The 13,545-nt window shown below is 36.5% G+C and overlaps 1 protein-coding gene across 2 annotated transcripts in view; it reads left to right on the forward strand.

Moving 5' to 3' along the window:
• The window catches only part of Commd1 (copper metabolism domain containing 1), a 131,656-nt gene that overhangs the window by 37,912 nt on the left and 80,199 nt on the right, over nucleotides 1-13,545 (forward strand). For both annotated transcript variants that reach the window (XM_010609768.3, XM_010609771.3), the window contains exon 2: nucleotides 4,218-4,499. In XM_010609768.3, coding sequence (XP_010608070.1) covers nucleotides 4,218-4,499 — 282 coding nt within the window. The remainder of the gene's footprint in view (nucleotides 1-4,217; nucleotides 4,500-13,545) is intronic.

Consider the following 13,545-nt stretch of genomic DNA (forward strand, 5'->3'; position numbering starts at 1 on the left):
TATCTATGGGTGAAATGGACTTGTAAACAGTTTAATTCTTTGCGGTTAGTGTATTGATAGAGATATTAGGACATTTTTGGAATTGAAAGAGACACTTGCCTTATTATAGAGGAGGAAGAGTATCAGGGAAGCCATGCTTGGACTGAGTCTTGAATGAGGAATAGAAGTTAATTAGGTAAAAATGGTGATAGAGGACATTTTAGGCAATTAGAGTAGTATAAAAACAAGCACATGGAAGGAAATAGCATGAAAATTCCAGAGAGGGAAATTGCAAATAGGTTGGTGCTGTCAAGTATGGAAGGCAACAGCTTGTCAAATAGGCGCTAAAAAATAGATGCTAAAAGGTAAGCCTGGCTTTTTTTTTTCCCATTACATTTATTGGTACATTAAGGTGAACAGTACAGTTACATTCATCATTGGGATCTTGGACCTTTATATGATGTATCTTGGTTCTTATTTTTTCCCCATTCCTCTGCTCTCCCTTTACCCCCTTTACCCTTCCCTATTTACGAAGACTTTGTTTCTATTTTTTCCTTTTTTCATATATTTTCTTTTCCCTTATTTCCTTTCCCCTACCTTCCCACTTCCCCTTTAGACTTTTTCTTCCTATTTCATACTATCAGTTATATACCATTTGAGCCTTATTTACACTTTTAGTTTTTCACACCAGAGAAACGATTCGGTATTTACTCAAGTGTGTCCTATTTATTTAACTCAAGCGTATGGCCTCAATGTGCATCCATTTAGTTGTAAATGTGTATAGTTTCTCATTCTTTATGGCTGAATAATACTCTATTTTATAGAAAAACCATATCTTCATTATCCAGTCTCCAGTTGATGGGCAGTTGGGCTGTTTCCAAGTTTTAGCTATTGCAAACTGTCAAGCCTGGCTTGTTTGGCTGAGTTTGGACTTGATCTTCAGTGGTTCTTAAAGCACTACAGCCTAATGTGTCCTTTTTACAGCAAACATTTTCTAATGCCCCTTTATTATCCTGAATGGAAAATTCATATGTAGTAAGATTAACATCCATAATGTCTAAGACATCAATGACATAAGTGTAATATAAGTGACAAATATAAAGAAACTAATTTGAAATATATATTTTTAAATGTACAGCCACTAAAGGGTAAGCCTGTTTTTTTTTCCCCCGGCATTACTGCATTAAAACATATAATGAACTACTCAGATGCTTGTACCTATATGTAGAATCAACTCTGAGTGTATAGCAACAGTTACAAATATATGTAGATGCGTTGGTAGCTCAGATAAACAGTATTGCCACTGGTAATGAGATTTTCCAAAATATTCAACATCCTGTTTGTAAACCAAACCAAAATATAGGTTGTATTAGTTGCATCCTTGAAAAAATTTGATGTTAACAAAAAACTGTTCAAAAGTAAAGTTAATTTCTAAGCTATAGTGATTATAAGCAGCATATTTTGCCATATAGTGTCAGATGAAGCATGGCAAAGTCATGTGAGACATGGGTTACTTTGTTCTGTGGCATGTTCTTTTCTTTTGTTTTTGTTTGTTTTTTTCTTTGGTACCGGGGATCGAACTTGGGTCCTTGTGTTTGCGAGGCAGGTGCCGAACCACTGTTTTTGTTTTTTGAGCAGAGTTTTGCTTTGTAGTTCAGGCTGGCCCTGAACTCACTATGTAGCTCAGGCTGTCTTTGAACTTGAGGTGTTCCTACTGCCTCAACCTCCTGAGTGCTGGGCTTACAGGGGTGCACCACCGTGCTGAGCTATGGCATGTTCTTGAGCAGGACTGGCAGAATGCAGAATATAGCTTGTAGGCCTCACTGTCTGTATGTGTGTACAAAGCTGAAAAAACTTACATTTTTAGAGTTACAGAAAAAAGGAAAAATGTGCCATAGAGATGCTAAATTAAAATTTGCCAACCCCTGTTTTGTGAGCATTGCAGAGTGCCTACCATTCCTATCTCCTGTTCACTAGATACCAACAGCTCTCTAATCACTGTGAACCCAAATACCATCTCCAACATTTTTCAGTTGAAAGCAATACTGCCTCATCGTAAACTCCTGCTGTATCAGTTTTCAAGTTTTCATTCCTCTGTGAAACACTTAACAGATAATGCATGCATGGTATATTTCCATGCAGAGTTCCTGTGCTTGTAATTTTCTTTTTATTGGACTTTCCCCTTCAAGGAAACACAACGAGGGAGGACATTTTATTATTTTTTTGGTACTGGGGATCAAACTCAGGACCTTGCGCTTGCAAGGCAGGATGTGGCACCACTGAGCTAAATCCCCAGCTCTGGGAGGAAATAGTTAACATAAGTATACCTTGAAAGTCCTTCAGTTTATATTTTAAAAATAAATCTTAGTGGTGCCACTACTTTACCAACAGTACTAGTGCATTACTTGCAATTTGTCTCATTTCTCATAGTAGAATGCTTCATAACATCCTGACTGATAATCGCTGTAGTGGGTAATAGCCATAGGATAGTTTTTAAAAGGAAGTGGCAGGATCCATTGACAGATCACTTTGATGGTGGTAGAGAAGATACGCAGGAGGGACATCTACACTTTATATAGGTACAAGATACTGAGGGCCTCTACCAAGTAGTAGGGACAGACCAGAGGGGACATATTATTAGAAAATTATATCAGAAATAAAAATCAGTAAAATTCAATAGTTGAAGGTTATAGACCAGTGATGGGAAAGCTTTTGGAGCTTTCAATTATATAAACAGCCTGCTGCAGCATGCGTGCCATAGGTTCGCCACCTGTGTTAGACATTATAACTTAAAATGCCTATTTGTTCTCTGTTAGAAGCTCTGGGGAGCTTTTAAATAGTATCAGTGTCTGGGTCCCATTCTAGGATTTCTAGAAATCAGAATTTCTGGGATGTCATCTGGGCACTGATACTTAAAAAATATACTTCATGATTCTTTTTTGAGGCAGGGTCTCTATTTGTAGTTCAGGCTGGCCCTGAACTTACTATGTAGCCCAGTCTGGCCTTGAACTCCCCTCAATCCTCCCGCCTCAGCCTCCCAAGTGCTGGGATTACAGGTGTGCGCCACCATCCTCAGCTCTCCATGATTTTAATGTATAGTCTCTGTTGAGAACTACTCATTCAAGTTTGGAGGTAGAAGTAACAATCAAAGATGACTACCAGGCTGTCAATTTAGGCTACCAGTAGATAGAGGTACTTAGAACATATGTGCTGTGGTAGCTATTTCAAACACTTCTTTTTTTTTTTTGGAGACAGGGTCTCACTATGTAGTTGAGACTGACCTGGAACTCACTATGTAGCCCAGGCTGGTCTCGAAGTCACAGCAATCCTCCTGCCTCAGCCTCCCAAGTGCTGGGATTACACTTCTTGAATTAAATGAAAATTGATGAATTTGATCTCAAAGTAAAATCAATTCTTCCCTTACATTTACTTGCAAATATTAGATTATAATCCAACCAAAGTAACATATCACAGGTAAAGTTATATCTGAATGTATACTTCTTGATATGATTTGAGAAAAAGGGAGATACAAATCACCTAAGATATTTCATGATACTTGAAACAAAATGCCTGTGGAAATAATTTATCTTAATCACAGTATATTACACAAATTATTTATATCGAGTGGCATAGCCAGAGATTTGGGCTCCTAATATCTGGCAAATAAGCAGATTAATTTGGTATGTTTATTGAATTGTAACATGAAACATCTTTAACCTACCAGAAAGTTATAATATTTACCATATCATTTTTTATATTAATGAATAAATTTAAAGCCATTTTTGTCACTTAGTCCCAGAGAGACCCTGTCTGAAAAAAACCAAAAAAAGGGCTTGGGATTTAGCCCAGTGGCACCATACCTGCCTCCAAAACTCAAGGTCCTGAGTTTGATCGCTGATACCCCCCAAAAAAAAGTTACGTTGTAGTTATTGGTACAGAATTTGAGTGACAGAAATATTTTGAGGATACCAGGGGTCGAACCCTGGACCTTGCGCTTGTGAGGCAGGTGGCGGAACCACTGAGCCAGATCCCCAGCCCGTGACAGAATTTTTAACAGCTTTTTAGTATTGGAACTTATACTGTATGCATGACTCATTCTCATTACTGTTACTTGACCCTTTTTGAAAGTATATTCAGTGATTAAGAATCATTCAAAATATAGCCTATAGTTAAGCTCTTTTTCTAGTATCTACAAAATTAAATTTGTTTTTGTTGTTGCTTTTCTGTCATCTTTGTAGTCAATTGCATCTGCAGACATGGATTTCAACCAGTTGGAGGCATTCTTAACTGCTCAAATAAAAAAGCAAGGCGGGATCACATCTGACCAAGCTTCTGTTATTTCCAAATTCTGGAAAAGCCACAAGACAAAAATCCGTGAGAGCCTCATGAACCAGAGCCGTTGGGAGAACGGACTTCGAAACCTGAGCTGGAGAGTTGATGGCAAGTCTCAGTCAAGGCACTCAGCTCAAATACACACCCCTGTTGCCATAATAGAGCTGGAATTCGGGAAACGTGGACAGGTGAGTTTCAATTTAAATTAGTTTCCCTTCATAAACTACACTTTTTATTACATATCATCCAGATTTATTTTTTTACTCTAGCAATCTTTGTAGAGATAGTAAGAATAATAGGAAAAGACCTTGTTTTTCAGAATCTCTTTTCAAAGGTAGAATCATCTGCAAATTTAGATATTCCCAATTATAAATATAGTTTAGAAACCAGCCACAGGGTCCCTGCAGTCTCAGAAGAACAAAACTGGTCAATTAAGAGATTTCACAGAAGTTGGCTCCCCCTGTATTTTGGCTAGATCTCAAAATATGGCATTTGGTTAGATTCTACAGGGCAGTGACAGAGGTGTTACATAAAAAATAAGAATTGAGATTAGGTTCTTTAGCTTTGGTGCTTGGGAAGACTGTGTTTTTTGGACCCCATTTTGAAGAGATGTTGAAAGGTCTTAAGGCCTTAGTTCAGAAGAAAGGAATAGAGCTAAATCAAGAAAGTGCCTCTTCTTGATACTGGTATACCAGACTATAGCAATCTGTCCTTCTACAGCAAACTTGTAGAAATTATTGACTGTACCATGAGAGAATGTGTTACCAATATGGGCTTAATTGTAAAGCAGGTGGTGTTAGGATCACATGGAATAGATCAAATTCTTCTGTTTAAAGGAAGCGCATAAGAAGGGTTGGTTACAAAATCAAATTTCTGCAGTAAATGAGAAATGAGAAATTCTCACAGAATGCAGAGGAAAAGCCCAAAGAAATTAAAACGAGAAAAGAGAAAAAGAGATGTATCTAGGAGATATAATCTACATATAATAGGAATACCTGAAACAGAAGACAAAGCAAATGAAGCTGAAACAATAAATATGGAATTAAATGAAGACAGCTTTCCAGAGTTGAAGAATGAAGTAGGCCTGCAAGTAAAGAAGGCTCACAGTATACCTTTAAAATTTAATGAGAAAAAAGCAACACCTAGACATATCTTTGTGACTTTTACAGGGTCTTGCTATGTAGTTTAGGCTAGCTTTGAACTCACTATGTATCCTAGGTTAACCTTGAACTTGTGGCAATCCTCCTGCCTCAGCCTCCTGAGTACTGAGATTACAGGGGTATGCCACTATGCCTGGCTTCTTGTGTTTTTTTTTTTTTTTTTTTTTTTTTTGTGGTACTGGGGATTGAATTCAGGACGTTGTGCTTGTGAGGCAGGCATGGTGCCACTGAGATAAACCAACGACTCCTTGTGACTTTTTAAAATTTCAAGGATAAAGAAAAAAATTAGCAAGTGCCCAGACAGAGAATGCAGGTTACCTATAAAAGGACAAAAATCAGACTGACCTCAGATTTTTCTCTTAAAATTCTAAATGCCAGAAGACAATGGAACAATATCTACAAAGTTTTAAGGCAAAATAATTTTGAACCAAGAATTATATGCCCTGCAAAGTTAGTATTTGTGTATGAAGGCAACTAGAAGACATTCTCGGATACAAAGGGGCAAGAAAGTATGTTGACCAACAACCTTCTCTGAAATTTTGCTGAATGATTTACTGCAGTCAACAAAAATAGATTAGGGAGTTAGCTGTATGGAAGATTAGATGGTTAGGAATGTGACATCTAGGGGGCTGGGGATTTAGCTCATTGGTGCCATTCTGCCTCGCAAGCTTAAGGTCCTGAGTTCAGTCCCTGGTATCACCCCCCAAAAAGAATATGACATCTAAAATTGTTACATATAGAGTAATAAACCTAAATGCAATATGGATTTGTAAGCTGGTTCTAAAATTTTCAATTTATGTAGTTTTTAAACTGTCAAAGTACATACCACATTTTCAGTGTAGAGAAATACTGTTTTATTTTTGTCATGTGATATTATAAAAAAGATAAGATGTTTTTAAGATGTTAAATAAAAGTGCTTTGTCATTGTGGGCAGGTCAAGTACAGGGAAGACATTCTAAATGTTCATGGGGGAAAAAAAAGCATGTGGCTCAGTATTATGGGACTGGGGATTTAGCTCAGTGGTGCTGCCGCCTGTTTCACAAGGGCAAGGTCCTGAGTTCGATCCCCAGTACCAAAAAAAAAAAAAAAAAAAAAAAAAAAAAGCTACAGTTTTAATTCCTTTTTAAAAAAACTAACAAGTTCATAAATGCTAACACTAACAATGTGAGGAGAACATTTCCAAAGCATTGGATGGTGAGGGGTGGATATGTTTGAAATCCTGATTGGAAAACCAGTAATTACTGTATATTAGATGGTAGTTTATATAAGGTGATTTGTCATTAAATTGTGGATAAAAATAGGTTATATACATTCCAAGTTCTACTTTCCAATGGAAAATAAATGAAAACCCAAGAAAAAATAGAAAAAGAAAAATACCAAGGAAACATTAAAATTTGCATAAGAGATATTGACAGAGATAGATGTGAATTATACTCAACCTGGATAAATTCCCAATTAAGATCCAAATTGAGTGAAAAAAAATCTTTGATTTGAGATATATTTGTGTACAAAGGTTAAAGGGATTTAAAGGTAATAGAAACTCTAGGTAATAGAAGTGGAGAGTAATATTTTTATTAGGCAGAAATAAGATGTTACAAAAAATTTCTCATTTAAGAAATTATGTGGCAGGAGCCGGGGATTTAGCTCAGTGGTTCTGCTGTCTGCCTTGCAAGTGCAAGAACCTAATCCCAGCACTCAGGAGGCTGAGGCAGGAGGATCACTGAGTTTGAGACCAGCTTGGGCTACATAGTGAGTTCCAGGTCAGTCTGAAGTACATAAAGTTGCCTCAAAAAAAAAAAAAAAAAAAGGAAATTATGTGGCACTCACGTGCAAGATTTTTGTTCAATATCTCGATGTGGATGGTAGTTTTACTGTTATAAACCGATATATATGTGTATATATATTTGTTTGTTTTGTGGTTGTTTGTTTTTTTGACATAGGGTCTTGCTATTAATTCAGGCTGACCTTGAACTCATTATGTAGCACAGGCAGGCCTCGAACATATATTTTATTTATTTGTTTGTTTGTTTGTTTGTTTGTTTATTTATTTATTTTTGAGACAGGGTCTCACTATGTAGTTGAGACTGACCTGGAATTCACTATGTAGTCCAAGTGAACTCACAGCCATCCTCCTGCCTCAGCCTCCCAAGTGCTGGGATTATAGGCGTGTGCCACCACGCCCAGCCTTGGAACATATATTTTAAAACATTCAAAATTAGTAATTTTATGTACTTAAAAGTCATTAAGTAGTGTTTCAATGAAAGGGAATATATGTAGCAGAAAAATAAGTGAGATTAAACAACACAAAATAAAACTGTCTTATCCCATTGTCCTTAAAGTCAGTCAGTGTAGGAGGTAATGCATCCAAATTGAAGTATCATTGCTAAAAACCCAAGTGTACTGTTTCTGATCTTGAGTTCACACATCATTTTCAATTTGATCTTGATTATTCATAAAACAGTGCTTCTTTTCTTTGCAGTTTCCACAATCATTATAGCAGATTAATTTTAGTGTCTACATGAGTTTTCTTGAAGGCGTTTAGTTTCTGTTCCAGATGCCTGCCAAATCATATTTTCAATGACCTGGCTTATATCTGTTAGGGAGTGGGTCAAGGAGAGGGGGAAGAATTGGTAATTTGGAAGAAAATACCCAGATCATTGTATTAGCTAATTAGATTTATTTTTAGATAAATAAATAAGTACTTCTGTTATATCCTGTGATAGAAATTTGTTTCTGTTCTTAATGATGAGTGTATTTTTTAGCTGGTAAGTAATGTCATATATACTCTTCCCTAATTTTACCTTTTTAATTGAAAAAAAGGAATTCATTTTAAAAATTCTTTATAAAAGTAAATTTAGAGTACCTTTTATTCAATTAATGTAAATGGTGCTAATTTTAATTACTAAGTTTGGTTTACCTGATCTTAAAGTTTATTCTATTAATTATTATGCTATATTGTTCCTAATAAGCAGACTTACTAGGATATCTAGGTTTGGATATCTAAGTTTCACTGGCTATTGTATAGGCTCTTCACGTTTTTTTCTGACAACAGTGATGATAGGGCTGGGGATTTGGCTCAGTGGTTCCACAGCCTGCCTTGCAAGTGTAAGGGCCCGAGTTTGATCCCCAGTACCACAAAAGCAAAAACAAAATATTGAAAAAAAAATAGTGATGATAGTCATGCCTCAGTATCTGTAGGGGAATCAGTTCCAGGACACCCCCAACCCTCTGCATGGATACCAAAGTCCAAGGGTGCTCAAGACCCTTACATATGACATAGTATTTCATATAACCTACACAATCCTATGTATTTTAAATAATTTTTAGGTTATCTATAATACCTGATATGGAAATGTGTTTATACTGTACTGTTAGGGAATAATAACATGAGCACATACATGTTTAATACAGAAGAAATTTTTTTCTGAATTTCTTTTTTTTTTTTTTTTTTTTTTTTTTTTTTTTTTTTTTTAGACAGGGTCTTGCTGTGTAGTCCAAACTGGCCTTGAGCTTACTGTGTAGCCTAGGCTGGCCTTCAACTTTCAGTGTTCCTTCTGTCTCATTCTCCTGAGTGCTGGGATTACAGGCATGTACCACCATGCCTGGCTTTTTCTGAATTTTTTTTTATCTGGGTTTATTGAATTCTCAGATGTAGAGCTTATGAATAGGGAAGACTGACTTCATTTCATTTTGTCTTTAAGTATTTAATATTTAGGCATGAATATAAAAACATATCTATTCAAGACTCCTACAAATAAATTTATAGTATGTATGTATGTATGTATGTATTTATTTATTTTGGAACCAGGGATTGAATTTGGGACCTTGCACTTGCAAGGCAGGTGATGGCCCTATGGTTTTTTGTTTTGTTTTGTTTGGTACCAGGGATCAAACTCGGGACCTTTCGCTTGCAAGGCAGGTGGTGGAACCATTGAATTAAATCCCCAGCCCCCTATAGCACTTGTTTAATTTATTTATTTGGTACCGGGGATCGAACTCTGGTCCTTGTGCTTGTGAGGCAGGTGCCGAAACCACTGAGCTAAATCCCCGGCTCAGATATTTTCCCTTTTAAAAAATTTTTTTTTAGCACTGGGGATCGAATTCAGATCATTGTGCTTGTGAAATGGAAACATTGAGCTAAATCCCTGGCCTTTTTTTTTTTTTTGGTACCGGGGATCAAACTCAGGACCTTTCGCTTGCGAGGCAGGTGTGCTGCCACTGCGCTACATCCCGGGCCCGCACTCGTATTTTTTAAATCCAACATTTTTTGTATATTTCTTGAAGTGTGGTTAAAATGTGCTTTCTGATGTTAATAACTAACAGACCATCTGAGTTTATTGAGTATTGCAACCAGGATTTACTTTATTGTTTTTTTGTTTATTTTGTTTTTGGTACTACTGGGAATCAAACTCGGATCCTTGTGTTTGCAAGGCAGGCAGCAGAACCACTGCTGCCACTAAATCCCTGGCCAGGATTTACCTTAATTACTTAATTAAAGGTATTTGAGATTGAACCCAGAGCCATATGTATTGCTGTGTAAGTGCTCTACCATTGTGTTATATTCCCAGACCTTCTATTTTTTTTTCCTCCCTGTCACTTATTTTTATTTTACTTATTGATATTGTCTGTGTTCCAGATTAGCATGAAAGAAGACAAGATTTTTGCTGTTTTTCACATTACTGTTTCTCAAAAGTCTAGGACAATGGTGACAAGCCTGTGGTACACATGCTGCAGTGGACTGTTTATATCTTTGAAATCTTATTCAGAAGATAATTTGTTGAATGAATAAATCAGTTACATATTACAAGCTTCTACTGTGTGTCGGCATTATCTAAGAGTTTGGGATATGTCAGTGAACAATATAGACAAATTCTTTATCTTATGGAGCTCACAGTAAAAGAAAATAATGATTAATGGGAGAAATCATCAGACTGAAGAGCTGTACAAAAGCTCAGAAGAGAATGACTATTCAGAAAGTTGAAGGTGACAATTCTGAATGAAACTGAGAAGCAGCTGAATAAGCCCTCAAATTTCACTTGATTTGTTTGACTTTAAAAGTCACTAATTTTGTTGAGGATTTAGCTCAGTAGTTCCGCTCCCTGCCTTGCAAGCATGAGGTCCCAAGTTTGATCCCTAGTACCAAAAAGAAAAAGGAAAAAAACTCTAATTTTGGTGGTCATGCAGTTGAGCAATATATTACTGGTCTGCCACTAACTTTGTTGTAGATAATACCTCTGGTCCCAGAAAGGACCAACCTCAGGAATATCTACAACACAAAATATAGAAAGGGAGGACATCCACGCTAGAAGTTAGCCTTGTTAGGAATTTGAATTTTATTCTAAGTATAATCAGGATTCATTAGGATTTCAAACAAGTGAATAATGTGATGTGATTTATGTTTTAATAAGATCACTTTGATTTACCTGTGGAGAATGGTATATATATTTAAGAGTAAAGCCAGGAAACTGAGAGCCCAGGAGAAAAAGAATCACTAAAAGTAGTTAATTGGGGGGAGGAGTCCTGTTTCATTTATTTCCTTCCAAACCTCTATATGATACGATCTCAAGGTAAAAAATAAAATAATTTTTAAAAATTGCATCTTTCATTCTGTTAACAAGATTAAGGTGTCCAGACATGAATAAAACTAATTTCAATATTCCATTTAAAATAGGGTTACATGGACTTCTCACATTTCCATATCTGTTCCTCATTTATAGTAGTTCTTTTTGTTTTTTTTTAGACAGGACCTCACTGCTATATATGTAGTCCATGCTAGCCTTAAACTTGGGATCCTTCTGCCTCAATTTCCCAAGTGCTAGGATTACAAGCATGTGCCACTCTCCCCTGCTACAATTCCCTTTAAAAAGTTTTTTAAAAATTGTATCATATTCCAAAATAAGCCCAGGGATAAGTAATATAAATATAAGTAATCTAAATCAGTATTGTGGGGAAAAAAAAAACAGACAAGTGAAGTTGAGTGACCACTTAAGGGGTCTGCTGCCATGCACATTGTGAGATAGATAGTATTACCAGGGAAGATTGAGAGAATTTTAGCAAAGTAGGGAGAACTAAGCAAATAGAGGATGTGTTTTGAATGGAGATAATTTGTTCTGTAATGGCTTGGAATGATGCAGGGAATGAGAAAAAGTAAGGAATCCTGGGTAACTCCCTGGTATTTTCTTGTGTGAGTATGTTATATAAACTGGTACCTTAGTCATTGTTTAATAATAATAGTCTTTTTGCTAAATTGATTAATATTGCAACTTGAGTTTTTTGATAGCTCTAATTCTTCAACTTGGGATTAAAAAATACACTTGGCTGTTTGTACTGAAATACTTTTATTTTGAAAGTCCCAATTTATAATGAGATGAAATTTAAGATAACTGAAATTTTCCTAAAAAAGTTTAAAGAAATCAGTTTCTTATGTTGCCCTTTTCTTTGTATCTGTTATACTTAACAAAGGTTAAAAAAGGAAAAGGGAAAGAGATGAATATCTGCAAACTCATTGACCCTGTAAGAACAGGGCTTTGGTACTGCTGAAGTCCTTGGCCTCTGACCAGAAGCCTGCTAACTGCGCCTGGTATTGGACTTCTCAGCTTGTTACTATTTAGGCTCTCTGTTTCTGTTCTTGTGGACAGATGAGGTACTTGAGGGGAAGCCAGGAAAACAAGACTTAAGAGGACTTGGAAACAGTTTTTTGAATTTAAGTCCCTTGCCCTAAACTTAGGGTGATAGTGTATCATGCCCAGCACTGTTGAAACTGCTTGTGTTTGTTTAATATTTGAGTACTGGCTCACTGACTATGGGCTTCATTTCATGTATGCCACTGCTCTACTGCCAAGATAAATGTAGAAGGCCTCTTTCCAACCCTATTCTTAGCATATTTTTAAAAAAGTGATAAAATACATATAAAACTTACCCTTTAGCTATTTGAAGTGTATAGTCCAATGGTATTAAGTTCATTCATAATTGTATGTAATCATCCCCATTACCATAAAAAAGTTATTTTCAGGACTTTTTCATTATCCCACACACAAATTCAGCACCCATTAAATAATAACTCCCCATTCTCACCTCTTTCCAGCCTTTGCTGACCTCTATTGTACTTTCTGTCTATGTCCCTTTGTCTATTCTGGGTACCTCACATAAATAGAACCATACTATGTATGTGTGTGTATGTATTTAAAGGTAGTGAAGTTTTATTAAAGGTAGGAAGAAAAGACAGGCTCTGGAGAGCATGTTTGGGCTGTTTAAAAATAGGAATGGAAATACACTGTGGACTGTTGTTTTAATTTTTGGTATTGGAGATCAAACTCAGGACCTTGTACTTGCCAGACAGGTGTGGTGCCACTGAACTACATCCCTGCCAGGACTGTTGTTTTTATGTAACCCACTCTTTGGGCTGACATCTGGTTTAGGCCATTCTATTGCAAACCTGCTTGAGTTCTCATGAGAAGTCCACATGCAGGACACTGAGAACCATTCTGCACATAAGCTCTGGAATTTTGTACTTTATAGGTCATGCCTACTTCCCCAGCCAGCTTTGCCAGTCCTAATCTCCTAACTCAGTTCTTCATGGGGTGCAGCAGGATTGGACATGTCTGTCTTCTATAGCTTCTTCTGGCTGGAAGGGGCTATTAACCCTACCTACTGGGAATTCTGTGGCCTCCAACTGCTTGGAATGTTGTGTCTCACAGCCTGGATTGAAGAAAGAAAACATGCTCTCCTGGCTGACTAAGCTAAATATTGAACCATATATTTGTCCTTTTGTGTCTGGTTTATTTTACTTGACAGTATTTTCAAGGTTCATCCATATTGTGGCATGGATCAGAATTTCGTTTCCTTTGAAGGCTAATGCTCCATTGTATGTATAATACATTTTTTGTTTGTCCATTTGTCTGTTCATGGACACTTGCGTTGTTTCCACCTTTTGGATATTGTAAGTAATGAACATGGATGTACAGATATCTGCTTGAGCTACTGTTTCTAGTGTATTTGGGTATATACCTAGGATTGGGCTTGCTACACCATACAACAATTCTGTGTTTAACTTTTTTTTTTTTTTTTTTTTTTT

Source organism: Fukomys damarensis, unplaced genomic scaffold (genome assembly GCF_012274545.1).
Source record: "Fukomys damarensis isolate Sample0158 unplaced genomic scaffold, DMR_v1.0_HiC HiC_scaffold_2, whole genome shotgun sequence".
NCBI classification, from domain to species: Eukaryota; Metazoa; Chordata; class Mammalia; order Rodentia; family Bathyergidae; genus Fukomys; species Fukomys damarensis.